The 27,414-nt window shown below is 48.6% G+C and overlaps 9 protein-coding genes across 9 annotated transcripts, besides 3 other annotated features; 5 read left to right on the forward strand and 4 right to left on the reverse strand.

Moving 5' to 3' along the window:
* Positions 1-3,112: 3,112 nt before the first annotated feature.
* On the forward strand, positions 3,113-4,332 carry NFIA_115140 (Clr5 domain-containing protein; the record flags this gene model as incomplete). Its single annotated transcript, XM_001262874.1, has 2 exons — positions 3,113-3,240; positions 3,300-4,332. 2 exons carry the CDS (start codon positions 3,113-3,115, stop codon positions 4,330-4,332), a joined length of 1,161 nt encoding a protein of 386 aa, XP_001262875.1.
* An 846-nt stretch (positions 4,333-5,178) lies between these two features.
* Positions 5,179-6,278, forward strand: NFIA_115150 (NADPH:quinone oxidoreductase family protein; the record flags this gene model as incomplete). Its single annotated transcript, XM_001262875.1, has 2 exons — positions 5,179-5,211; positions 5,280-6,278. 2 exons carry the CDS (start codon positions 5,179-5,181, stop codon positions 6,276-6,278), a joined length of 1,032 nt encoding a protein of 343 aa, XP_001262876.1.
* Positions 6,279-7,093: 815 nt separating this feature from the next.
* Positions 7,094-7,123: a microsatellite.
* A 597-nt stretch (positions 7,124-7,720) lies between these two features.
* NFIA_115160 (NAD-dependent malic enzyme) lies at positions 7,721-9,943 on the forward strand (the record flags this gene model as incomplete). The annotated part of the gene is made up of 8 exons (XM_001262876.1): positions 7,721-7,798; positions 7,867-8,088; positions 8,205-8,408; positions 8,470-8,598; positions 8,650-8,783; positions 8,855-9,121; positions 9,180-9,544; positions 9,606-9,943. 8 exons carry the CDS (start codon positions 7,721-7,723, stop codon positions 9,941-9,943), a joined length of 1,737 nt encoding a protein of 578 aa, XP_001262877.1.
* Positions 9,944-11,012: 1,069 nt separating this feature from the next.
* Positions 11,013-11,852, forward strand: NFIA_115170 (uncharacterized protein; the record flags this gene model as incomplete). The annotated part of the gene is made up of 2 exons (XM_001262877.1): positions 11,013-11,242; positions 11,309-11,852. The coding sequence occupies 2 exons, from the start codon at positions 11,013-11,015 to the stop codon at positions 11,850-11,852; spliced, it is 774 nt and encodes a 257-aa protein (XP_001262878.1).
* Positions 11,853-13,715: 1,863 nt separating this feature from the next.
* Positions 13,716-14,162, forward strand: NFIA_115180 (putative extracellular serine-rich protein; the record flags this gene model as incomplete). The annotated part of the gene is made up of 1 exon (XM_001262878.1): positions 13,716-14,162. One exon carries the CDS (start codon positions 13,716-13,718, stop codon positions 14,160-14,162), a length of 447 nt encoding a protein of 148 aa, XP_001262879.1.
* Positions 13,859-13,894: a microsatellite.
* Positions 13,859-13,895: a microsatellite.
* A 719-nt stretch (positions 14,163-14,881) lies between the features above and the next one.
* On the reverse strand, positions 14,882-16,577 carry NFIA_115190 (putative mRNA processing protein (Mss51); the record flags this gene model as incomplete). Its single annotated transcript, XM_001262879.1, has 3 exons — positions 14,882-14,909; positions 14,971-15,628; positions 15,701-16,577. 3 exons carry the CDS (start codon positions 16,575-16,577, stop codon positions 14,882-14,884), a joined length of 1,563 nt encoding a protein of 520 aa, XP_001262880.1.
* A 350-nt stretch (positions 16,578-16,927) lies between these two features.
* On the reverse strand, positions 16,928-20,928 carry NFIA_115200 (OSBP family protein; the record flags this gene model as incomplete). Its single annotated transcript, XM_001262880.1, has 4 exons — positions 16,928-17,698; positions 17,763-18,116; positions 18,177-19,576; positions 19,638-20,928. The coding sequence occupies 4 exons, from the start codon at positions 20,926-20,928 to the stop codon at positions 16,928-16,930; spliced, it is 3,816 nt and encodes a 1,271-aa protein (XP_001262881.1).
* A 722-nt stretch (positions 20,929-21,650) lies between these two features.
* On the reverse strand, positions 21,651-22,844 carry NFIA_115210 (ATP synthase complex assembly protein ATP12; the record flags this gene model as incomplete). Its single annotated transcript, XM_001262881.1, has 2 exons — positions 21,651-22,450; positions 22,538-22,844. 2 exons carry the CDS (start codon positions 22,842-22,844, stop codon positions 21,651-21,653), a joined length of 1,107 nt encoding a protein of 368 aa, XP_001262882.1.
* A 1,326-nt stretch (positions 22,845-24,170) lies between these two features.
* Positions 24,171-26,332, reverse strand: NFIA_115220 (glycosyltransferase family 2 protein; the record flags this gene model as incomplete). Its single annotated transcript, XM_001262882.1, has 4 exons — positions 24,171-24,284; positions 24,706-24,997; positions 25,337-26,206; positions 26,295-26,332. 4 exons carry the CDS (start codon positions 26,330-26,332, stop codon positions 24,171-24,173), a joined length of 1,314 nt encoding a protein of 437 aa, XP_001262883.1.
* Between the last annotated feature and the right edge of the window lie 1,082 nt (positions 26,333-27,414).

Raw genomic sequence — 27,414 nt, forward strand, 5'->3', positions numbered from 1 at the left:
TTGACCTGCAGTACTTCCAGGTGGATACCAGCTGCTTAGAATAATGAAAGAGTTTATCAATTTCAGCCGATGGTATCTATTTGCATTTCGCAGAGACTAGGTAGTTTAGTCCACACGCTATTTCGCTTTGGCGTGTGGTAAGCGTGATTTGCGATTGCAGATCCTGCTTGGCCGAGACATCAGTTCCATATTAGACGAGTCATAAAACTACGGAGTTGGAGGCATTTCCTCGAGTCACTTCACCACATTCGTTGAGACATCGTCATGAAGAATTATGTTACATCCGCGCCAACAACCAGAAAAAGATCGCTGCCCAATGGAATGACAGGTCAACGGTCACAACTGTTTGATGGAACCCTTCCCGCCATCAGATGGACGTGCTGAAGGCCAATCTCACCCACATGTCGGAGAAAGGACATGAGGGAGAGAAGAGGAAAGCGGAGTGAGAACAAGAGCAATTGCTGTCTTGACTGCCTAAAGTTATAATCTACGCAATCAAGGCTCATAGCATCTCATGCCTGATGAGCAGATAGTAGACTGTGGTGATGCAATGATTATGAAAGATGGACGAGGAAACAGAAACGGAGGAAAAGGCCACAGGAGGAAAATGGAAAGCGTGGGGTTGATCTGAAGTAGATCGTCGTCTGTCATTCATCTCACTCTTTGTACTCGAGAAAACTTGCCATAAATTGCCTCGTACTATATAGCGGTGAACTGGCAAGAGTCGATGATGCAGAGACAAAGAAAATCTGCCAGGAACGGATTCATATGCACATACTAGTAGTCTGGAAGAAGGAAGGAGTACTTATGTACACTACGAAAAGGGACACTGTGAGGTGATTATACGTCTCGCAAGCCTTTCAAGTATCTATGTTTTACGTACAGACATTGATCACGGGCAAAAACCAATGAAGTGATGCCTGTAAAGAACTCATCGTTCTTTTGTGTAAGAAGCAGAGCATTATGGAGAACATACCAAAGTGTGGTCCAAGCAAACCTTCCTTATCACACAAGAAATAATAATAGCAAGCCATGCAAGATGGTCTGTACCTTTCCTTGCTTAAACCTAAAAAGAAGATTCAAGCTGCGAGTAAGTCAAGATCTGGGGTCTTCTCAAGAATAATTACAGAGTTATGGGTAGCTGGATCATGGTTGGACAGCAGATACCTTTCTACTTTAGAAAGAGATCTTGCCCTAGGATATGTATGTACTCCGTACCTTAGTCTCAAGATAGTGTCAGATGCATATTTGCCTCGTTTTATCTCTAGATATTCTTTCTTCTACGGCCCAGCCCCATCTTCGCTTTCCCGTTTAGGCATTACGACAACTGCGCCAAGCACTCAAGAAGGTTTAGTTTCTGGATGAGAAAGCTATAATGGACAACACGTGCCTAGAGGCATGAAGTTGATATCGCCATCATCAGTACTCTACAGAGCAAAGCAGTCATCGTCTACTGGCAGGAAAAGTGACCATGGGCATGGTCATTGTCCGAGATTAGCTATCGCATCTTTATGACTATCCGTTCGTTACCTGGCCATGAATCGTTACCAAGAGTCGTGCACCTCAGGTAATCGGACTTCTGAAGGCAGAAGCTGGTATCTTTGTAAGCACTCACTGAAATCATGACGAAAGGCGAAAATGAGAAAAAAGAAATGAGAACCTCGAGGCGAAGCCAGACTCCGGAGAGGGACCGACCTTGACGTGAACGATGCATTGGAAGTTTGGAACTATTGACGAGACTAAGACCAAGCAGCCCAATGAGATCGGTATGCTAGACCGGGAACGGATAAAAGAGAAAAAGCAACGGAAATGAAAAGTAGATAGGTACTAATCTGGAGGTGGATGTCTGCAAGGCTACTTTCCAATAATCAATCGTTTATCGTACATACGGTACCGAGTCTTTGTCATGGATATGCTGGACCAACCGATAGTGGACAGGAGACACTTAGATCCATATCTGTTCATGAGTCCATGATTCTCGTGGACCTCATTATCCCCAAGGTCAAAAAAATGGATAAATACAAATAAAGATCCGGCCAAAACCGAAATGAAGAGAGAGAGAACCTTAGCAGATAACGAGGTCTGGTTAACTATAGAGAGGGAGGTACATTACTTACCTCTTCGGCCGAATTGAGTGTTTTATCATATGGATGCTTAATTCCGAAGCGAAGAGGGGCACTTTAATGGAAGTATACCTGCCCAGGTATCTACGGTAGATTTTACATACATACAGTTACAAGTCATTGACTTTACAGGGAGTCACGATGGCGAATTGGAGAAGTTCACCCAGGAAAATAACACTCCATCCAACCCAATCAAAACGGCACTTTCTGCTCGACCCAAGGATCGACACTCAAGCCTTCCCTGACCTTTGGAGACATGCACCTAGCACCATGGTAATAGGTACAGTATTTCCTAGGTAGATAGATGAATCAATTAATTCGATCAATTGCGTTATCACTCTATCACCGTACCGATCTACCTATCTACTCCCGTCGTTAACTAGCTCCAACTCCACTCCAAGCCTCCGAAAAGTACCTCAGTCACGGGGGAAGACGAGGCGAGTGCCTGACTGACATGACCCGAGACAATGGACTGCAGCAATTCCTAGTCCCTAACGCTAAACCGGAATCCACTGCGCGATTCAATCTGCCAATCATGATTTTATGCTTGATGTGTGCACCTTGGAGTCCTCGGGGAGTGGACATCGACTAGTATCATAGGCCATCCAGATGATCGCCGAGTGGCATTGGGCCGGCACGAGTGCCCTTGTCACTCCGCAGGGCCGTCGATCCTTTCTCGACTCCGGCCCCCATAGTACGGTATACGTATCTAGTACCTATCTGATTCTACCTTATAGTTGCATTATTACATATAGATTCCCCGGTCTCGCACAGGGCAAGTTCTTTTTCTTTAATATTTCTTCACGTTCCTTTTTTTTTTGTTCGACGATCGATACTTCCACCTACACTTGCGGTACTTTGCATACTTCCATCCTGAGTGATCTGTGTGTACTTGTTTACCTCCTTCTACTACCCTATCTTACACCACACATCATTATTGCTTGACATCGTCCAACTCTTGTCTGCCTCTTTCTTTGCGCTTCAGAGAGATGAAGACTTCGATTCCGTCAGACGTATGGGAGAAGAAGAAAGCCTTGATTGCCAAGCTGTACAAAGAGGAAGAATGGCCTCTCAAACAAGTCATCAAGAAGATCCGCTCAGACAACTTCAACCCAAGGTGAGATAAGTGCGGGAAGTACAAGCACTATCCCATGTGCTAATTGATGTCCCGTATAGCGAAACTCAGCTTCGGAGCAGACTGAAGAAGTGGCGCGTCACAAAGCCATCTCGGCAAACACGGAAGAAGTCTCCCGATGGCCAGCTCAAAACCACCGACGGCGACAGTGGAATCGATGGAGCATCTCCAAAGACACAGACATCATCTGTCTCTCCCAGGACTCCATTGCATGCTAACCAGCAGCCCGCTGTGAGAGCCTTTCCAGCTACAGAGCCTGAGTGGTATATGAGCCACGGGGTATACGCGCCATCACAGGGAGCTTCAGGTCCAATTTTCGTCGATGATCAGACTATGTCCACTACCTGGCCTCTACTGGCTGGCCAACAACCATCACCAAGCCCGTCGGATCATCATACCTCTCACAATGGCTCTCCCGTAGCTATGTCAGGCTCCAATGCTTTCCATCAGCGCCACATCTCGCCGGGGATGGACACAGTATTTGTCAACGCGACATCCACAATGACGCATGCTTTTAGCGGCACCCCATTTTCCGTCACCACTGAATCTTGCATGCCGGAGCAAGTGTCTACAACGGCGGCAACAGCACCTATTCAGTGGACCGTCCCTCATTGGTACCCACTGCCTCCGGGAGCCATTTCTCAACCTCCGCCAGTTCACTTTTATCCTCCTGCTCCTCCAAGCCCTCCGTCGACGAGTCCCGTGGACCCTGCAATGCAAGCACCGCACTCACAGGTTGACTTCTCCGTATATTCGCCCAACTATTCTGGCCCTTCTCAACATCAGGTGTCCGAAAACTTCGACGGAGTCAAGTCATGGAAACGGGTTATGTCGCTTCAATATACGCCTGACACAACGGCGCTTAATTCAGGAGCCGAACGACCTGAGGTTGCAAATTATGCTGACAGGAAGGCGTCGCTACCCTCAAAGATGTCAAGCCATCATTCCAATGGACTCATGACTCCGCCGTCACAATTCTTCCCTCATGAGCAAAACCCTATGATGTGTGGACCAATGTATTCCTACCCTGGCCCAGATCCTCTTCTACACAGGCCACCGAGCATTGAGTTCTAGAATCAAGGCCGAGGCACTTGATCTCATCTCCAATTGGGACCTTGATTTCTGTAATCCTTCCTCCCCTTCTTCTTTCAATAACCCCTCACTTTGTATCTGCGCATGCCGGTCATGCTAATTGAATACTTCTTCTTCTACTATTTCTTTTCGTCCTTCCATTCTGATCTTGTCTTTGTCACTCTAATGGGTCCGTCTCAACAAGTCGCAGCAATCGGTCTATATACCAAACTTTAGGGTGCTGTATTTTCTTGGAGTGATTGTCAAATCTGGAGCAAAGGGGGTGTTATGGCTTTATATCTGATGTCTTTACGGGCGTATTATGTATTGCACGAAAGTGAATGTACTGAACAAATTATGTACGGGGTGGCAAGTTTTTGATTATTCCAGAGACAATAATAGGTCAAAGCTGGTCTCTTTCACACCCCTTTTGGATACTCTCCTATATTTTGTGCAACTCACCGAGGAGTTGAGACTGCAATGATAAGCAGCCACATCGGTTAACATTATTTCTTTTTCCATAGAGACTTTAAATTTATTGTCGGAAGAGATTGATGTCCTTATGTGGGCAACCTGTGCAGAGAAAAAGCCCAGCAGCAAATATGCAGATCTACTCGGTCAGTTATCCGAAACTGACCTCGGCTCGTCCGCAATCGCGGGGAAATCTGCGCCGTCCACGGCTTCTAGCTTGCAGCATGCACTTTCTGTGCATCTGCTCTCTTAAGGCCCTTTTCCACTGAGTCTATCGAGTAATATATAGAAGAGTATATCATCCACCTACCTCTTCTTAAATCTTGGACGTTTTACGCGGAAGTGTTTGCGATTGATTGACTTTCCCCGTTGATCAACATGAGGGCGATTCAGGTCAAAGAGTACGTCAAAGTACGTTGAGATCCGCTTCGATCACCATCCTTTATTGAAGACTTCCTCTAACGGCAAGTGTCAACTAGGGTCCTCTCGACCTCCGGGTCACCGAGTTGCCTACCCCATCCCCTTCACCAGACAAGTACTTGATCGAGGTCCACTCGGCAGGAACCAATTTCTTCGACCTGCTACAGATCCAGGGGAAATACCAGCACCAGCCGCCCCTTCCCTGGATCGGAGGCGCCGAGTTCGCCGGCACGATCCTCGCTGTGCCAACCAGCCAGAAGAAGACCCAATTCAAGGTCGGGGACCGGGTGTTTGGCGCGACGCAGGGCGCCTACGCCACGCACGCACTCGCGCCTGAGGCGTCGCTGCTCCCCGTCCCCGCTGGCTGGAGCTTCGAGGATGCCGCCGGCTTGTTTGTGACTGCGCCGACCTCGTACGGCGGTCTGGTGCATCGGGCCAATGTCCAGCCGGGTGACTGGGTCCTTGTGCATGCGGCGGCGGGTGGAGTCGGGCTGGCCGCGGTGCAGATTGCCAAGGCTAAGGGGGCGACTGTGATTGCGACTGCGGGGACGGAGCGCAAGAGACAGGTCGCGCAGGAGTTTGGAGCGGACTATGTGATTGATTACCGCAATCAGAAGTGGCCTGAGGAGGTGAAGAAGTTGTGTGCGCAGCACCGCACAGGGAATGGGAAGGCCGGTGTGGACATTGTGTATGATCCGGTTGGCATGATCGATGCCAGTCTCAAGTGCGTGGCCTGGAATGCGCGGTTGCTGGTGATTGGGTTTGCGGCCGGGAAGATCGAGAAGGTCGCGCTGAACCGGGTGCTGCTGAAGAACGTCAGTCTTGTCGGGTTGCACTGGGGCCAGTACGCCAAGTTTGAGAAGGAGACGGTAGGCGTCGTCTGGAAGGGAATCTTCGATCTGGTGGCCCAAGGCAAGTTCAGAGGGACAGCCTTCACAGACGAAAGCTTTGTGGGATTGGAGAGTGTGCCCAGAGCCTTGCAGGCTCTCGGAAGCAGAGAAACCTGGGGTAAAGTAGTGGTGAAGGTCATTGATGATGAGGCGAAGAGTAAGCTGTGACCTGTACCACTGTTTAATTCTTTTATTCTTCTCTCTACTTGCAACAATCCGAAACAACACTAGACATACACGACATGCCTGCCCTTATGTGTTATATCTCTATCAACTAGTACGACTATGCTCGGTAATTGTAGATGTAGGTGCGCAAGGAGTCATGCTCTCGTAGAATGTAGAAAACGCGAGCAAACATGAACTATGAAGGCCCTGTAACTTCCTCTTGCAACTTTCAGATTATTTAACTCGAAACGAGCTCTTACAAACCAGCTCCAGTCGGTCACAGTCACAAGACGTGACGTGTGGTGACTGTCCTTCGAGAGAAGGGTCCGTGAGAGCACGTCAAACGCCCTATCCAGGTCCTTGCGGATGGACAGAGAAGGGAGACTCGGACAGCTGGATTGTAAAGTTGCGCCGGTATGAAATTGAGTAGACTTGAGGGGTGCACAAATCGCCAAGGATCAAACAGTCTATATCATGATGTTTCGTGACTGCTGCTGGCTGATAAAACGCAGGTTGGTTATGATTCCTCTGCCAGTTTCGTAGTGAGAGAATATTTAGAATCATTTGAATCGTATCCAGGAATGTCATAGAATAAAACAGCTGACTTCATTCTCAGCGATCGATTCTAGGAAATTGAGCAAGATAATCGCATGAGCTGAACAGTTGATCAGGATTGACTCAGTCCGCAGTTTGCTGCGAAAGGGAGGGAAAATCTTGCGGACGAGTCTCTCGCTTAGAGTCAGCTTAGTCAGATGTTTTGATCTGCAATTTTATCATCACATGCCTATAGTTAATAATCAGAGATAAGATAAGCATCAGTATGATGTATGATGTATGATGTATGATGTACTAGGACTCTAGGAGTAACAAATAATAACGAGGAGCTGGAAGATGTTGGAGAAGTTCATCTCATTGTACTATCTGAATTCTCTCCTTAAATACTAGAAGCGGAAGGGGATTTCCAGTCAACTGTTGGAAAAAGGCTTTTAAGGCACAGCTGACTTGATACTGATGCTTTACGTCACTGCATGGTAACAACATGAGTTATGGTTCAAATGCTTCAATAAATCTTGTCAGATTGTTTGCACTTGAGGAAGTCCGAGTCAAGATATATAGCTGGGGCGTTTAGATACTGAAGGCATGCCTTATGTTTTGAACTGTAGGTACGATAGCATGATTCTTGTCGAGGCCGAATACATCCACCCATACGTCATGCCACTATTATTCCAGTTTGTGACCCCACCAGAAAGTTATCGCAAGCATTATAAACAAGTGCTTAATTTAGCGATAACAAGTGTCTGATAGTATTTCCGCTATAAGTCTAATTTTGAATCTGGATGACACCTAATTACTTACGTCGATCCTTTGTTGCTATGATCAGCCTCCATCTGAACCCTCCTATTCAGTCTAAGCATAGTCCGTGTATACGATCAATTGCACGCAGAATGTCGACGTCCACAAAGTCTTCCAAGTTCAATCATTTGCCCCGAGCAGCTTCGGGACCGCTGGAATGTCCGTATGAGGTGAGGAAGAGCCAAATCTCCACTATGCAAAGTGGTCAATGGATGGCATACTGATGTAGCCCGTCCAGGGGATGAGTGTCATACATAATCCCACCTTCAATAAGGGCTCTGCCTTTACTGAAGAGGAGCGAAAGAATTTCAAGCTGCACGGCTTAGTGCCCCCGAATACGCAGACGCTTGAGGAACAAGTCCACCGTGCATATGAACAGTATAGTAGCCGAGCGGATGACCTAGCAAAGAACACTTTTATGGCTAGCATGAAGATGCAAAATGAAGTCTTGTATTTCAAAGTAAGTACAATTATTTATAATTAAAGGGGAAAGCAGAGATTCGCGAAACATTCTTTCCTACGTCCACGGTTGATAATTGAGCTCGAAAATCTCCTCGGCGACTAATTCTCTCTCAGTTGCTACAAACTCATCTGAAAGAGATGTTCAGCGTCATCTACACTCCAACCGAAGGAGACGCCATTCAAAACTACTCGCGTTTGTTCAGGAGGCCGGAAGGCTGCTTCCTAAATATCAATGACCAGGACGCGATTGAAGAGTGCTTGTCCAATTTCGGTCGCGGTGAGGATGTTGATTACATCGTCGTCAGCGACGGCGAAGAGGTACCGGACTTTTTCATTCTCACTGCTACTTCATGCACGAGTCTGACAGGGTCAACTACAGATTCTCGGAATTGGCGACCAAGGTGTTGGTGCTATCCTGATATCCGTCGCCAAGTTGGTAATCACAACTATTTGCGCGGGAATCCACCCAAGCCGGCAGCTTCCAGTAGTTCTGGACTGCGGTACAGATGTAGGGCTCCCAGGCGTCAACAGGAGCTTTGTGTGCTAACACCGGTTGCAGAATCAAAAATTGCTTGACGATGAGCTTTACCTCGGCCTTCGACAACCCCGAGCTAGAGGAAAGGAGTATGATCAATTTGTGAATAAATTCGTCAACACTGCTAGAAAGCTTTTCCCCAAAGCATACATCCACTTGTGAGTATAAATGAGTCTCGTCTTTACTAGCAATTTGAATCGCAAGCCAAGCGACTGACGTCCCTTCGCAGTGAAGACTTTGGCCTTCATAATGCCAAAAGACTTCTCGATGAATTTCGACCACATATGGCCTGCTTCAACGATGATATCCAAGGAACCGGGTGTGTCACCCTGGCAGCATTAATGGCCGCTTTGCACGTCAGTGATGTCAAATTGCAGGACGTGCGCATCGTCATCTTTGGTTCCGGTTCTGCTGGGACTGGTATTGCACAGCAAATTGCTGATACAATTGTGACGGAGACCCATAAATCAAAGGACGAAGCAGCAAAGCAAATCTGGTAAGCCTTGCGGGAAATTGATGCTTTGCCCCTTTGCAACTTGCTGAACCTTTTCCAGGTGTTTGGACAAGCCAGGATTGCTAGTAAAGTCCTTAGGTGACCAATTGACGCCGGCACAAAAACCTTTTGCGCGCAGCGATAATGAGTGGTCTGACGGGGAGAGAGATCTGCTATCTGTAGTGAAAAGAGTCAAACCCCATGCGCTGATTGGGACATCGACAAAGCCAAACGCTTTCACAGAACAGATAATCCGAGAAATGGCCAAGCATGTCCACAGTCCAATCGTATTTCCATTGAGTAATCCTACTCGGCTGCATGAGGCACAGCCCAAGGATCTCAACGAGTGGACGGATGGTCGAGCATTGATAGCGACTGGGAGTCCCTTCCCACCAGTTGATCGCAACGGGGCAAAGTATGAGATTGGTAAGTACAGATTGTCAAAAGTTTTGCAGGACATGACATGACTCAATGGAAAACCCTACAGCGGAGTGCAATAATTCAACCTGTTTCCCCGGAATTGGCCTTGGAGCCGTCTTGTCTCGGGCACGCGTCCTGTCAGACAAGATGCTGGTCGCTGCGGCCAAAGCGCTAGCAGCTCGATCACCTGCGCTTCAAGATCCCAACAAGCCTCTCCTACCCGATGTGGAGGAGGTCAGGGAAATCAGTGTCGATATTGCCAAGGCGGTGATTAAGACAGCAGTGGCAGAAGAGCATGCCCAGGAAGAAGGGATTCCCACGGACGATGACGACCTGGAGGAGTGGATTCGTGTACAGATGTGGGACCCTGTCTACCGTCCTCTCTCAAAGCCGAAGCAGGAGTGAAATCTGCAGCGCAGAATCGAAGATCCGGGCCTTGAATCTTACTGCAGAATAGCTAGATCATTTGAGTAAAGAAGCCCACTGTTCGCTTCAGCCGAGGCGAGCGACAGTAATCAAACTCCAGATAGATTGCTCTATTTTCGTGGTCTCATTTGAATGTACAGTCTATCACATTGAACAAGCATAAAATAACCTGCAAACGTTGCTGTTCCCAATCATCCTTTGTCAACACTGTCAAAGCTGCCAAACACTGGCTATGTTCGGACTGGAGAAAGCCTTGTGGAAGCCTGACAAGTCGTGCTCCAGATACCACTTCAATGGGCAGATTTATCCGCTCCAATAGCCATTGATTCTCTCAATCGCAGGTTTTGGGTGAGCAACATGGCTTAAACTATGGAGGCTGAGGCTCATAGAGGGCTGGCTGCTGCGCCTCCTCGTAGGCAAGAAATCCTACAGGACAATGAGTCTCTATCGTACCACACGTGGATTTGGAAGAGGCAAAATGTGATTTCATGGATAATCAGATAATCCCAATTGATCGGATCTCTGGTTCTTAGCCGAGGAAGTTTATGGATGATGGATGGGTGATGAAATGATGGTTCTATGATCTTTCTGGAAATAGAAGCTGTACGGCTGGACGGCCCTTGGCATCGCAGATTGTAACCGTGTTAGTCAATAGTACGGAGTAGAGAACTAATAGACGTTGGGGCTCAGGCTTTCCCGAGATCAAATCATCAAAGGACAAAGGGAGCATCGCCGCTTTGCCGGGCAAGTTGGCAGATGATGATGAAAGGTTACCAAGAAATCCAAGAAATCCTTAATAATTAAGCCGTCCGTTATCGAAGGTTACATCAGTGGGTTTCCTGTCATGACTTTCTTGTCTTAGGAAAGAACTGCCTCATTCCTGGCAATGTTTCTATTCTTTTCTTGTCACTTTATCTCGACCAACACCAAATTCCACCTCCATCAATACTGTGTTACGCACTCTTACCCTCCATATTGAGACTATAGCAAAGTCTATTTGCGCGTCTAAAACAGTTCTTCCCCTGAAAGAAAAAAACAAGATTACAAGATGAGAATCGCCTACACAGCGGTTCTCCTTTTTCTTTTGTCGTCCACCAGTGTCACCTCCTACAGTATTCCGCAGTCGGATCTGGTCGCTCGTGATGTAGTCGCTGTCGATTCATCTCGAGCCCCAGATCTCGAGAAACGTCGAGGAGGAGGAGGCGGTGGACGAGGTGGCGGAAGCGGAGGATCCAGTGGGGGACGCAGTGGAAGCGGCGGAAGCGGTAGTTCATCGAGGTGAGCGGTTGTCAAGCTGCCTGTTATCTTCATAGACATCGAGGCTAACATTCGTTCTGCACGAAGTTCCGGGGGGCGTACAGGAGGCTCATCTCGCCCTGGTTCCACCTCTAGTAGCAGTCGCATTGGTGGTGCCTACTACGCTGGCGGTGCCACATCTGCATACAGGGCCGGCACGCGATCCCCTCTGGGAGTCACTCCTTTCCTTTTGCCAGTCGCTGCACTGGCCTTCTTCCCTGGTATCTGGCTCTACGGAGCCTATGCATACCCGTACAGTCATCGTTACAACTATACAAATGAAACTTCCCGCCAAAACGAGTCATTGCCGGTAGTCTGCTTGTGTCAAGAATACTCGGATTGCGGCTGTGACGATAGCAATAACAGCACCTATTATCAATCGCTGTTCAATGGCACTCAACCTGCGAACTCAAGTATCGCCAAGGTTGTCAACGCCAACGGAACCGAGACCATCTACATCAATGGAACTGTGCCGAATGCGACGGACTCTACGAGCTCGTCCACCTCCTCAGCTCCCGCTACAGCGCTCCTTGAGGCCAGCGGGTACTGGGTTATGGTCGCTCTGATGGCTAGTATGGTTTGGGCGCTATGATGGAGGTTCTCGCGATGGAATCGTTCCCAACCTTGTGCCTTCTGAGCGATGAGCCACTCGCTCGCTATGCTCCCATCGTGATATCCCTTGTCGTTTTGCTGTTTCTGAATTTGCCACTTTGGTTCTTGCTATATTTCGCTTCAGCCAAATCTGTTCCATGAGCTCTCTGTCTCAGCCTTTGCTGGACTTTGCTGCGGGAATATTGTCGAGTTCGCTTTGACTGGTGGTCTTCTGCTTTGAATGGCACGAGAACCCTGATACCCTTATTCGGCGTTGGAAAGTGAAATCCTTGATGCTTGTTTACTCACTTCGCTGGTCATGATTACGATACCACTTCCTATTGATTATTCTCGAGAACCTTATTGTACGATAGATCGCTATGAGTTGCTCGCTTCTAATACGCGTTATTATGATTATGAATCGCATGGCTCACGCTCGGAGTTCTGAGCTCCAAGGTCGGTGGTTTCCATAGATGATTGAGGTCTTTTCAGGTCTTTTGAGCTCTGATCAATATTCTAATTACCAATCTTTTTGCGCATTCGCTAAAGATGAACCCTTTGCAGTCTATCTATCACTTGGTTTCCTCCGACTTCCTCTCCTCTGTAGATTCTCACTTCCCCTGAAACCGACTAGGTATTCACCACGAAGAACCGAACTATTCTGCAGTCTGACTTCACTCGACTTCCTCGGGCCGTGAGCGGGCACTGGGGCACTGACTCGCTTCCCCACGAGACTGCTACCCCTTATGGTACTCCATCTTCTCCCCGCTGCTGCGCGATTGAAACTGGTGGATGCCTGTAGAATGACAAGCCTTGGACTCCTCTTTCAAGCAGGAATCGTCATTGCTCATTACTTTAATCACGTCAATTTCGACCCACTAATGTTGTCAATGGCCTCTTGACATCTTCCGGACAGCCGCAATTCGCGTTCTTCAGTCCTCATCGTCTCTTTTGGGTAGGCGCAAAGTCCACACTGCGCTATCGCATTAGCCTCCCCTCGGGATAACATGATCGACACGTTTCCCATGGAATCCTGGACTATCTCACGGCTAGCACTGCAAATGACTACGAACCGCAGGACAGAGTATCGCTCAAAAGCTGACGGGATAGAGGCGTACCTAGCATCTCTCTCAATGCCTACAAAGTAGTGGCACCGACAATCATCAGCGATTAGAGAATAATCGTTTAGTACTTTGTCGCCTGCACCGCAAAGCGGGAGCTCCAAAGGGATCGACAGTTCGAAATTATCGTGACGAACCCGAACGTCCCAACCATGGACGGCTTGACAACATCGCGCTAGACTCAAGCGACTTCGAGCCAAGCATAGCATACCCCTACGGCAACCGGTTTCATGGCTGATTCGCTGTTTGTTCGGGCCATATATCGATTCTGGTATCGTTTAGTCGGTTCAAGGGCTCAGGTCTCCAGAAGGCCTTTCTTCTAGTAGTCTAATGTTTACTCCGTACTCCGTATAGTCTAGCTAACAATTTAGTGCAGGTACTGGTCAACCCCCCTTTTCTTTGCGCCTTCTTATCATCGCTGTCTTCTCTTCTTCACTTGAGTTACCACTCACTGCTACAGACTTTGATTGCCTCAAGGCGTTGTCGCTCGTTCTTTACATTCTATACACACCAGAGCTGTCACTCGTTTCCAGCTCCATTCGTTCTTTACTTCCTACAAGCGAAGGCAAAAAGGTCGAACATTGCAAAATTATCTCCCAAGCTTCTCGCTTATCCAAAATCGATATACCAGCGCCCAACATCGACCAGCTTACTCCCAAAGCTATTTCCTCTTCCAGTATCGCGTTTGAATTGCAGCCTGCGCATCTCAAACTTCAGTCTTATCTATCAATTCTACGATCAAGATGCATTTCACCAAAGCTCTCCTGTTTACCGCCGCGGCTGTCGCGCCCTTCGCGTCCGCTGCAGCGCAAGCTGAACCGACCACCACCACCATCACCGTCAAGCTGATGAGTGTTGGCGCTACTTCGACTCCTACACCGTCCCCCAGCAGCAGCAGCAGCAGCAGCAGCAGCAGCAGCAGCGTCGTCAGCGTGACTCCAAGCAGCAGCAGCCCCTCCATTCGACCCACCGGTGGCATCTATCTCCCCAGCTCCGGCCGCTGGAACTCAACCAGCTCTTCGATCGTCAAGGTGACAGTCCCTGCCACCGTCAGTGGCCCGTCGCAGACAAACGCTGCTGCCTCCGCGGCCTCGTCGGCACCATCCCAGGGCGGCGCCGCTTCCTCGATCAACTTCTCCGGCCCTCTGACTGCTGTTGCCATGGCTCTCGCGGGATTTGCCCTGTTTTAAAGGGTAAATTGGAGTCGACCAGCCCTCCAGCGCTTGAATAGCCACAATTGAAGCGATCTCCTTCATCTTTCGGATTGGGGGAGGCCGTCCATGATGGCGCATCAGTGTTCGGGGAATATGAGGAACTCGGACATAGATTTTCCTATCTGTCTTACTTCGCTGGACGGTCCTCGTCGCCCATCTTGTCATATATACATTCGCACTCTTCTTCTAGCCTGTATCTATTGAACTCGACTCCATCCGCCTCGCACGCATTGTTTAAGAGTTATGATCTGGGCGGGCTGATCTGTCATTCATCACTTCAACTTCACGTCCTCTAATTTATGTCGGTCTATACCCTTAATCTGTCTTTCAAGAAGCTGTGGCCTCTTGCCTCTTTGCCTCTAAATTTTTAGTGCTCTTCAATCCTATTCCACTGGATTTCTTCGTGATGGATAGATGGTACCCATGGTTCTACCACGTCACTTGTTCCTATAGTCCTTGAAGTACTAAAATACCCTATATGGTGCTCACCATGACATAGCAGGCTAAAGTGCTTACATGGGTATACACCCAACGCTATACTATAGAAGCCAAGTATGGGGGTTTCTCTCGTACTTACGCTTGCTGTAGTATACAGAAAGAACAATGAAGGTCGACCATAGGAAGGAGAGGAATGCATATTATTATGTTACAATGTACAAGAATATACATCAGCGCTGCAGACGTTTCGCAGCATCTTATGAGTCCCTGTAGGTAGCTTCGTACCTGTTCAAGTCGGACTGAAGTTAGCCATTGTTTCAGAGAATTGGAAACAGTCATCACATACCTCTTTCCTCTGAATGCCCACAGACCCCAATTTCCGCAAGAAACATCGTGAGGGTCCAGGTCGTTCAAATCCCACCGCAGACTACGGAAAATATTCTCGCCCGGCTCAAGAAGTATGTCGAATTCACCAGCGCATTTCTCACGAACCCAGTTGATATCCCTCTCCATGTCCCACTGTGTGTAACCAGTGGTAATGATGGGGACCTTGGTCTCCAAAAGTTGTGGCAGAGTCTCTTCCCACTCATGAGAGCTCGCAGGGTGCCCGAGGCCCGGATGGAAAAGCACAAAGCAATCCAGATAGGGATCAAACGGCTGGAAATACTGCGCTTTGTACATGGTGTGGAAGTAGTCAACGTACGTTGTGATCTTCAACTGGCCACCGAGTCGATCCTCCACAATGCCCCCAAACGGATTCTCAGGGGTCCGCTCGGGAAGTGGGAACTCGTCGTCACGGTTGGCCATACTCTCAGGTCCAATGAAAATCAAGTGTATCAAGGACCGCGGGAAAATGTAGCTCAATTGCAGCCAGACGTCACGGGGAAGGGATGATTCCGCACGCGCACCGAGGATGAATACTCGAACTGGGGGTGCTTTCAGGCGCAGACCTTGGATATCGACACCCTCTCCTGTCTTTGGAGGGTGCAAGGTGTATCGAAGAGCTGGAAAGAAGACCGGTCAACTATTTGTATAATTTACAGGCAACTAGCTGGGCACGGAGAGGTGCAGCTTACCGCTAACGCTCTTGAGCCCTTCGGTAGTCAGTCGGCCTCCCTTTCGAACGCTGTAAGGACTCAGCTCATGCAGAACACTTCCGATCGTCAGCGGGTATGTAAGCATTCTGGTCACCTGTCGCATGCTTCGGTCGTGATTGATCGCATCAAATTCCCTTGTATAAAGGAAAGTGTCCCAATTGGTCATGTTAATGACAAAGTTGTCGTCCTGCAGCCCTGGGTAGGTGAACTCGGGGAAAAAACGCCCCGAATGAAGGTCGTGGTCATCCTCGTTGATTTGTCTGATGGTGTCACAGATCTCCAGGTGCGCCTCGAAATCATCCATCCAGTGTTCCTCAGAACAGTAGATGGGAACGCCACAATCGGGGCACTCAAAGTGAGAGTGGGCCGGAGGCAGTGCGCTTTCGGGGCTCTTCCGAGATTCAGGATCGTGAGGCGAGAGCGCTGCACGGGTTTGTTGATGACTGGGATGCGGACAAAAAGCATTCTGTTTGATGAACGCCGCACGCTGTCTAATCGCGGGTGCAGGGGATTTCGAGAAAGGATGAAAGAGGTTGTTTGGTTTCAGCAAAGTTCTTGTCTCCTGCGCTTGGCTCGACGAGGTGGACGAGGCTCGGTGCGTTAGCTGCTTTGCAGTTGGAGACGCTGCAGACGAAGGCGACAAGGATGGGCATGATGTCCGTTTCAATTGCCCCTGGGAGGATTGGGGTGGAAGGCAATTGTTGGTCTGCGAACTAAACCTTCGGGAGAACGAAGAGGGGGAACTGCGTGGTCCCGGCGAATTGACCACAGTTTGCAATCGAAACGTAGAACCTTGAATGGAAACCCTTCGCTGGAGGACCTGCAGACAGCGTCCGCAAGTATACTCGCCAGGCATGTCGACTGTCGCGGGGCTGAATGGACGGCTGTTGAGTACACAGGCTTAGAAGCTGTAATTTCTGGCCGCCGAGAATGCCGTCGTATCACGTGATCCAGACAAACCGTTAAGATGTCTTCACAGGCATGTTTAGTTCGGTGCTATTGCAACACACTCCCTCAGCTAATATGTTGGAATTTTGTATACTGAAAACCTGTTATCCAGATGCTAATACACCAGTAAGAGAGCCAATAAGTGCAATGGTGACTTCAGGACTATTGACTTTTGATTGAACATAATGAACTTATCGTTGTCTACAAGAGGATGGGCGATCGCCAAGATAGCCACCTCCCCCAAGCCATGAGTGAGCGTCAGAAGATATCTTCGCTCGCACTCCAGTCATGTCTTTCTCTACATTCCCAATACTTTCCATTGTGCGCCCAATATTCCTCTCCAGTGATCGGACATTTAGCCCTGGTGAACCACTGAGGGCGGTACTCCTCGCCTCTAGCCTCCCTCTCCCGACGCTTCGCCCGTTGCTTTTCTTCAACCCGATGTTTTTCATTGGCAGCCAAGTCATACTCGCCGTCTTCCATTGCACGCTGGTCAGGGCGGAGTCGCGTGTCAGTAGGCGGGAGATGTTCTCTCAAGCCTTCTGGAAGAGCATTCAGTGTGATGACAAAGGGTGTCAGATTGAAAGGAATTCCGCTTGGCCGAGGATGGCTCTGCCAAACCAGAAATGTCTTAGCCGATTCGGGGTCCTGACCGGACACTTGCGCTTCGAACCCAGGAGTATGGCGTGCGTAGATTTTATCATTCCAGCGCCCACCAATACTCCATCTCGGTGTTCCGTCGCGATCAACGACTTTGCCAGTCACCTGGTACGCAGAAGACGCCTTCCAGCCTCTCGGTTTAAAATCCAGGTAGCAAACCTCGCCGGTAGTCCAGTTTTTGATTTCCATCAGACCGTAATTGTCAACGGTGGGATTGCCTGTGATAATGCCAATGACAGACGAGGTAACTTTCTTCCATGTGTAAAGCTCCTCTCCGCCTGATACGGGACGTAGTTTCAGAAACCAGGTTCCAAGGAGGTTGATATCGAATGATTTGCCGTAGAACTTCGACTTAAGAGCGGACTCTCCCTGTGGAAAGAAGCTTAGAAAGAAGGAAACGGTGGCACAAGAGGGAGAGCTATTCAAATCTTACCCAATAATCCCACTTCGGTGACTCGGCCCACGCTGCGCCAATCGGTGGGTGATGGCTAACCTGCTCAATGAAGAACCTATATCCCTTGTCGGGCCGCGCATATTCGAAGGTCTCTCCGAGAAGAGGATTGAAAGGCTTTGCCACACGGCCAATTGTTGAAGCATATTCGCTCGCTGCGTAAGCAGCTACATACACCAAACGCTCCATCGAGTCGGATCGGTCAGCCGCGATATCCAGAAGGTCAGCATATTCTAAGTCCTCCGCCACTCGTTGAAGCAATGATGTCGGCTCGTTGAAAGATACTGGTAAAGTCATCTTTGTCATGTCCTTGCCAATCATGGATTTCAGGATTCCCTAAAGCATCACCTTAGATTGTTTCGATCCTAACTTGAGCAGGTACTCGCAATCACTTACCCACAAAGAAATTTTCGGTCTATTGTCGTTGTCCAGCTTGAGTCTTGTCCGTACGGGCTCTTCGTAGCCCTTGAAAGAGGGGACTATCTCGTCCCGTTTCACAGCTCGAGGTTCAGTGCTTTCTAATCCTAGCTTTTCCTTCTCTTCCTCCATCACTTTCGAAGTAGTCATGTCTTCCACTTCTATCTCGCCAGCGTCGATAGCATCAAAAAATTCATCATCGTCGTCCGATCCAGAATCGTACAGGCTGCTGATGCGAGATAGGGCCGACCTCTTGCGACGTAGAGACTTCCCAGACTCGTTCTCCTCGTTTTCCGTCATGTATTCCACGGGCTGTGCAATTAGTTCTTCTGCTTCATCTCCGCCAAGACGGCTGTCTTCCCCAGAGACTTGTATGCGGGACGGAGCCTTGCTGCCACGACGACTGGTACGTACGGGCACGCCTTCCAGAGCTTCTTTGAGAGCTCGCTTAGTACGTCTGCGCTTCTCTTCGGATTCCCCCATCTTCGATTGCAGCTCTTCGTGCTCCTGTGCAATGCGCGCCATGCTTTCCTCCCACATTTTGCGAAGATAAGCCTCTCGGTTAAGTCGGTATTGCCAATAAGAATCGCGATCCCGCGATATTTTGAGAAGGTTTTGGACCAGACCTTGCAGGCTGCTTACAGCCGCCTCATAAGCTACAAGGGCTTGGCCAACGGTGGGGTCCGAGATTGGCACGTTCGGATCCTTCGATTTCTCGGCTTGCAACGCAGCGACGACATTGGCCAGAATCTCGAGTTGAAGTTTTGCAGATTGCGCCGTGATGTTCAGCGCATCTTTATCGGAAGAACTGATATCACGACTAGACGCGTATTCGCCATAGTCGTCCTCGTCGCCTTCGCCATCCGGATGGCTAGTTACATGACTGACTACCCGATTGACTTCGTTCTGCAAAACACTCTGGTCGTAAGAACCGTGTACTGAGACTTCCTCATCTGCAGGTACGCTGTCAAGGGTTGTACGAGACGCATATGTGGTGAGTCTGTGAGTGCTACCACTTGGCACGCTTAGAGAAGGAGGTGCTAGACCTTTCCCATTTGACTTGCTGGCGGCCAGGTTCGGGGATTCGGATGCAGTTTCTGTTGGACCCCGGCCTTCGATCTGGTCCATCTTTGCCTGGCGAAGCGCCTCAGCATGTCTTGTCTGGCGTTTCTGTTCCTCCTTTGCTTCGTCTTTCGCCCATTGTATGGCATTGTTCAGAGTCCAGAACCAGCGTTTAGCCTCCACGACATGGTTCGCTTTGAGATGATATTTGACAGACGACTTCCCATGTATTTCAAATCGCGTCTTGTCCTGCGCGTCCATGCTGAGCCTGGCGATCTTCATATTTATCGCGCCGCGACAAGCGGAGCCCGCGTCGTCTGAATGAAATGTCAATTTCCCGTGGTCTTCAGAGATGAGGGGTACCAAAGATAGGCTTACCTTGATGTTTGTAGTAACTCAGGACGCCGTCTTCAAGCACGAACCATCGCAGCTTATATCCACTGGTATAATTCGTCCATTTCTTTAAATAGCCTCTCATTTCACGCGCATCTTTGCCCGCGAGCGGCGCCTCACCTGCCCCTGACCGTCCAGAGACACCTTGAGCGGGACTGCTGCCGAGGATGGCTTTCTCTTGAATCCCACGCTGTGCGATAACTGCTGCAGGAGATTTCTTGACAATGGCACGCGTCTTATCGTCTTTCGTAACATCTTGAGGTAGCCTACCTTTCTTATCGCGCCGGAAAGGATCAGCTCCGTGCATCAGTAGAATCTGGATGAGTCTCGTATCTTTCTTTCTAGCGCCCTCATGCAGCAAGGTACCTCCAGACTGTGCGGTAGTCGGGTCGGTGACCAAGTCCAGGCTGTTCACATCTAGGATTCCCTCCACGCGCGGCTCCTCCAATACCCTCTGAAGGCTATCGTAATCGCCTTGATACACAAGGGACTGAATTTCTTGTGTCTTGCTGTCAATAAATAGAGATCTTGCAAGCTGGAGCTGTTGAAATATTTCGGGGTTACGCGCAACATCAAGGGCAGTCTGGCCACGGTAATTGACAATCGAATCATTCACTGATGGACGATTCAGCAACTCGCGCACTAGAGGTCCTCTTCCTAGCTGCGCCGCAAGATGAAGAGGGGTATTCCCATCCCGATCGCGGGCGTTGATATCCAGGTCATCTTCCAGAGACAAGACGAATTCGACAACCTGCGGCTCGGCACACTGAATTGCTAAATGCAGAATGGTTGTGCCAGTCAAAGCGCCTGCCCCTTGAGGTTCCCTGGTCTCCTTAATCGCTTTCGATATCGCATTTGTGTCCCCGCTCCGCAGAATCTCGAATAGTCGAAAGGTGCGCACGGATTGCTCAAGTGTCATGCTTCCAATCGCTGAATGAGCTAGAGTTGGCATTTTCTCGACATTTTCTGCGCTGTGATTGGAGTCGGTTGGCTCAAGCGACACCTCTGAGTCCATGGGAGGTGAGTTGGCCTCTTGGGGCGACTTTCGGCGAATGCTATTCTTATGTGACAGCAGCGACAAAGAGGAGGTGCTGTTAACCGGAGAAGACGCGCCAGACTCAAGCGAACCACTTTCACGACCGGCCAGATCGTCGTTGATGTCTTTTGATTTATCGCGATGTAAAATTGCAAGGGCCAGTGCACTCTTCGATCGTTTGTGTCTAGTATGGCGTGTTGAGTCAGTAAAGTGGCCACGTCGCGGGGATGATTTGAACATGGGGAGAAGAGAGAAAGCAAATGTGAAGGCAATCCAGACAGGTATGTTCCAGAGCAGCTCTGAAGCTAGGCATCTTCTCTAAAGGGACCGAGCTCATCGAAAACAAGGTGACACAGTATCTCTAGGGAACGGTTCACGGAAAACCGAGGGTATCAGTCAAGAGGAACTTACCCTTCGCCCCTTTCCGTCATTTCTCTATCGGCACTAAACGAAGCTCCGAGATGGATAGAGAAACTCGAAGCAGTGGCATAGACGGTTGGGAATAATAAAGAAAGAATTCAGAAACTCAATAGTTTCATGAGCTCACGGGTTTATGATTATATATATGTATATGTATGCGGTTGACGGGCAGTGGGGAAACGATAAGGACTACTTCGTACTTTGGTTGAACTGGAAGGGAAATGTTCCGGTGCCTTGGCGGTTTACACCGCAGAACAATAATTCACATGAATAGGAAGACATTCCACCTTACGACCGATTCCAGAATTAGAGGGAGTGGTTAAGGTATCCTCCTGGGTTTGGGAAGGATTTTACAGAGAGAAAAACAAATTACGCAAGAGGCTTGGGCAAGAATGGAGAGAAGTTGTCGAATAGCCGAGCATGTATGATCATATTGTACAATGATTAGGTGCCGCTGCCAATGTCTATATACGAGTGAGTACATGCAAAGTATGTCAGCTTAAGACAAATATGACAGCCGTCCACAGCTGCTGCGCACTTCCTCATTCACGGGTCTCTCCGCTGACCACAACGATAACACTTCCAAGCTGTCGCCTGAGATCCTCCTTGTCAACATCATGAGTATCCTCCACTTCTCCCCACATGTCAGTCTGCCATCTCACTTCAAGACTTGATGCTTCTGCTGCCTCTTCGATGCCGAACTTCTTTTGTCCTGACCTTTGCAAGTGACGGAAATTCTCACTCCACTCGACGACCACTCTAACAGCAACCAACAGGCTCTTGCTAGCAACAATTCCTCTTTCTAAAGCAGCTAGATCGTGCGGTCGGAGCGACGAAACCCATTGTTTGATTATGTCCTTCGTAGCCCGGGGCTGAGACACCGGCAAAATGCTGTCCGCGTCAAGAATGGGTACAATGTCGACACCAGGCCACACCTTTGTGCCTAGAAAGGCGATAATATCCTTGGCTACTCTCATTTGAGCTTCTCGAAGGCTTTCAGGCCGCTCTCCACTTTCTTCAGATTCCTCGCCAGCGTATGGATTTCCCTCGGGCACCCAGCACAGTAGAGTATCGGTATCCAGATAGCGCATGGCGAGTTTCACAATCTGGTCCCTCGTGGTAGTCTCGCCCCTTGCATCTTCTTGTGCAATATCTCCCGCTCGCGCAGTCAACGAGGTCAACGGAATAAGATGATTCTTCAAAGCCTGCCTTGCGGACGTCATAACGTCCCACTCGAGAGCAATAGCATGTGCAAGATGCGGTTTCGTCGAAGGAATGGATAAAATATCCTTCGTGGGCGTCCGAATCGGTCGCGTGTCCAATAAAACCTGGTACTCCCCATCTACACACGAAGAAACAGACGAAAAGGTCAGCTTGATGTAAGGCGGAGCGGAAGTTAACAATCCGCAGAAAATAAAGGGTGAGGTACCTGGCCTTTTCCTGACATCGACATTTTTCCAAAATCGCTTCTCGAGAGTCGAGGATGGTTTTGACACTTGCGATTGTGGCTTGCCTGCGACATTTACGTCTTTTCCTTCTTCGGTCGGACGACCGAATTCTGGAGCTGGCGAAGGGGGTTTCGGGGGCGGTCCATGGGCAGTGATAGGATGGGCAACTGCAGCTTTCTGCGAGATGGCATGAAAAGTTCGACAGGACGTCGTAGCTCCCCGCTGCCCCACGGCCGAAATAAGCCGGCAGGAGAGAACTGAAAAGGCGGCTCGAGGGAGAGTTGGCATGGCAGATTGAGGGATGCTTGCGCAAAAACCAAAGAGATATGCACGACAATTAATACCTAGATATCTTTGTTCTAGACGTCTTTGCCAGTAACCAGGTCTAGTTAAATTTTCAACCTTTGGAGAGTTAAGGTCGAGAATGGATTACCTGCTTGGTCTCTGTTGTAAAAGTGCCAGTAGATGGGTTTTGACGTATCTTTGCTTTTTCCTTGAGCTTGTCAGATACCATGATGGTGGGTCAATCGAGATCACCGCAGACTGCGCCACATTCTCCGGTTCTCCGCACATAATCTTAGGTCGAATCTCTAGATGTCGCTGGAACTACAGGTTCTCATTAGAATCGTAATCACACCGGATCATTAAATATTATTGTAAACGAATGACCAACTTGACCGTTGCTAGTTTTGAAGAGTCCGCGGCAAAACGACAAATCAACCATAGATCAGACATATCAGAAAGCCTCCCGGTTGCAATTTTGATGTACCCGATTCAGAAATAGCACACGAATCATTGCGACAAGTCAGAAGTACAACGACACAAGCAATGAACAAGCCTTCCCATGCTTTTTGCTATAAATTACACGGAAAAAGATATCTTTTAAATGCCAAAGCGAGTCAAACAAGGGTATGCGTTCAAGAGGAACATTTCTGTGAAAATCGTTCTGTGGAGCCGACTGCGAAAAGGTGAAATCTGTACTCAGAGAACAGAGGAATATCTTTTGAGGCGATAGGAAAAGAAGCTGCGCCCAGCATTGGCTCACTCAAGTGTTAGGTCAGAAGAGAGATAGGAAGGGACGAGGGAAGTGTATAGGTCCCCAGAGAGCAAATTGAAACCAGCTTCGCCATGCTGGCGCCAGAGTGCGTCTGTGTAACGAGTTTGGAACTTCTGCATGAATACAGAAGGGGAGCTGAAAACTGATCATGGAAATCCCGGCGTCATTAGGCCATTCCATCGTAAGAATGATCTTGAGCATCATGAGAAGACGAAAGGACGAAGGACGAGAGGAGAAGAGGATGGCAAACAGAGAGCATATCAAATATTATCAGTGCTGCTTTGGCTGGTGCAGATGCTCGGTCGACAAGAGCTGATTCGAAGGGAGCGTGTTGCTATCGCATAAGAAGCAGCAAAGCCCTATCGTAGCGGGAGCTTTTCTAATCCATCCAATAAGCACTACTTCCTTATGCTATAATAGCGTTGAGGTGCAGTAAATGTTAAGTGCCCTATGGTTGGGACCTCGAGCCATGTTGAAGCAACAGGAGCGGATCAATCAGTTAGGAGACTTCCTACCGACGAAGGAAAGGAGCACGCAGAGGATGCGCAAAACCCCAATCATTGAGTTATGAAGTTGGGGTAGTACGGCCGCTTCATACGGTCAATATCCGTGCGTCTCTTCATGCGTTCTGCATCATAATCATCGGCACCATCTCTGCTGCCCCACGTGGTCTGCGAGAGGAAGCACAGGCTTCATGTTAGCAAGATTCGTCATAAAAACAAGTAGAGGAAATTGTTCAAAGCGCCGTGGGGTCGTTTTCTCGGAAAGGAAACAAAACTCAAATACAGAGAGGGGAGACAAAAGCCTAACAAATAACGCCTGTAACCTAAGCCAAACGAGGGGGGTTGGAAGAAAGATCGACAACAAGTGTATTATTTCTTGTAGACAGGTACCATGAACAATGCAGTTATGTCGACGAATGATCAAAAGAGAAAAATAAGAAGGAAAGGAAAATGAAAAATAGAAAAATAAAATAATAAGAAAGGTAAGAGAAAAGAAATTGCGCAGCATCTGAATTTCTGAACACAGCAGGCTCGAGTCCACTCCATGCTTGGTGCAAGCCGACAAACTTTTGGAAAATGGGAGACTTACCACATTCAGAGTTAGCACCGCGTACATCTTGATTCCTCCGTGGAAATAACCGAAAAGGATAGAGACGGGCAGAAGTAAGACGTCCACCGGATACCGAATGTAATGTCCTAAGAGTTTGATGAATTTGCTAATAAACATCCATACTCCTAGGGCTTGCATAGCTAGAGCATGCGAGTTTCCTTCCCATGAAATGGTGGCTTTATGGCACAGGAAAAGGAGCAGCAAGTCACCCAAAAGCGCTGGCGGGGACAGCGTTGTCAGATGGACAGCGTACGCACTCCAAGGTTGGCGACTGAGACACAGACCCTCAAATGTTAGCGTGCGGCTTCAAAAGAGGCGCTTGGTGCTTTTTGTGTAGGTTATGTACTTTGCCAAATACGGAAGTGTCATCCATATCCACCCAGGAATCAATACCGATGCGTTGACTTGCCAGTAGAACTCCGGTCCGTTTGAGATTCCTGAGCCAGTGCAGCAGGCCTTTCTCGTGCGGATCTTGATTTCTGACGGATAAACACGCGTTGAAACCTGATTGCAGGCCAAGACGTAGCAGCAAAGGAGGGTGGAAATGGGAGAAGGGAAGGGATGATAGGAAGGGGGAAACGGAGGAGTAAGAAAATTAGGCAATACTTACTACCAAATATGTTTTTCATGGAACATACTGGTGAGGTTGCTTCTCCAGTTGCTTCTTGACCATCGCGCACACTGCTTCAAAAATTTGGGATTGTCTTCCAAGGTTGTCAAAACTTCAGCTTCGGGATGGTACTGCATGAATGTCTCCCAGCCGTGTGATACCATCCAGCGCGTGATGAAATTGTCATCATCTGCATTTAATTGGTATTTACCAAACCACCACTCCTCATTCGTGAAGGCATATGTGAAGCCTTCGTCTTGAAGAATGTGAGTCTTGTATGCAACAGTCCGACCTGACATGCAGGGTAGTCCACCATCCACATGCGTGGTGGCTGCGCAATCAAAGTTTCGGCGCTCTAAGTACAGAGCTCCCAAAAAGCCCCAGATACGTTGCGAGAAAGTGGGCGAAACAGCACGACGCAATCTCTGACAAGTGACAACTCCGCCGTATCTCTCGTCTTTCTCGAACGGGGCGAGAATCCAAGGAAGCACTGTACGTGGCCAGCTGACATCGTCATCAGCAAATACAGTGATAGCCGTGCGAACCTCCGGAATTGCTCTTGTCATTTGGCGACGTTTGTTGGGGTGGGTCACGGTGAAAAGACGAATTCTCGATTTGGAAGCAGGCATTTGACTCAGCATAATTTCGGCCTTCTTCCTATTCGCTTCAATAGTAACCAGTAGAAGTTCATATGGATGATTGTCGAGGATTGTTCTGATCGTCTCGACTAGTTCGTCACCACATCCCTCCAATGTTGGAAGGATAACAGTCACATCTTGCGCTGTCAGCTTCGGATTTTCCGGTGGAGGAATTGGTTTGAAGGTCCAAAATGAGACAAGATTCACAACCAGACGAAAGTAACGGTAAATGCTGTAGGAAGAGAAGTGGTCAATAAATCTAGATTCTCACTTGGATAGATTTTCCAAGGCTGAGGGGCACGATTGACGTGTTTACTTACAAAAGAGCAATAAATGCTCGCATGAATGGGAAAGCCATGATTGACGACCGGCCAACGAGGTTTCCTTGCTATCAAATTGAACTTGCCCCCAATATTCCCTTACTATATCTATCTTTCAAACAGCCCTTCTCCTCTCCCGATATGTGGCTGCGAGCGGTAGACAAAGCTCACAAAAATGTTGAGTCAGGTAATAAGCAAGTAACGACCTTTTTGCCACCACTTCAGCAAGACAATTGTCATCGACAAAGGACGAGGTCGAACTGAGGCGAAATGACCAGGAAGGAAAAGAGTGTGACTCGCCTTCCTACCTATGCAGGAATGGAATAAAGGATCAACAGTGAGAGACTGAAGGAGAGAAAGCGAGAGGCGAGATAGAACGAATGTCTACGTGAGAAAGATGCTCTGCCAGAGACTGGAAGGAGAAATCTTCCGGCTTAATTGGTTTCTGGGAACAGTAAAATAAGTGACAGACATGCAACATTGCAATTATCATTTATGCAGAAGTCCGTGACAGGGAAAACACATGTTTGTTCGAAGTCCAGTATCTTAATAGCTTATAAAGTCAGTTACTACGACTACATTCTTTAGAACACAATCCACAACAGAAATAGAAAATAACAATTAATGCCAGCGAATGGGAGGCATGTATTACTTGTGGGCTCTAGGTCCTTTGTCTTTTTGAGTGTCATGCAGGTTGTATTTTTGCCTCGTGCGTCAGAGACCCTGGATCTAGATGGACTGATGGACTGATGGAGCATAATGAGGGTGGAGAAAGGATTGGCAGCGGTCCATGCAGCTAGTAGTGTATGCAGTGACATGGAGCAGGAGTGGATGGTGGGTATCGTCGTCAAAAGGAGAAATGAAAAATAATAATCAAATGGAACAAAATACTAATAAGACCACACTGGCCAGTTACGATAGTTACCTTAATGTACAATATCCAGTAGTCAGGTAGATACTACCTTAGGTATCTGCTAATTAGCCTGGTAGTGCCTGTATTGGATAGATAGTGGTGTTCAAAACTACCTTTTGGAGAAGCGAGCTTAGGGACGCGGGCTATGATATTTCAGGAAAGAAATTGGTGCACTGTCTAGGACATTTCCGAGATAAGTACAGAGTA

The sequence above is a fragment of the Aspergillus fischeri genome, genomic scaffold, assembly GCF_000149645.3.
Source record: "Aspergillus fischeri NRRL 181 1099437636259 genomic scaffold, whole genome shotgun sequence".
Taxonomy (NCBI): domain Eukaryota; kingdom Fungi; phylum Ascomycota; class Eurotiomycetes; order Eurotiales; family Aspergillaceae; genus Aspergillus; species Aspergillus fischeri.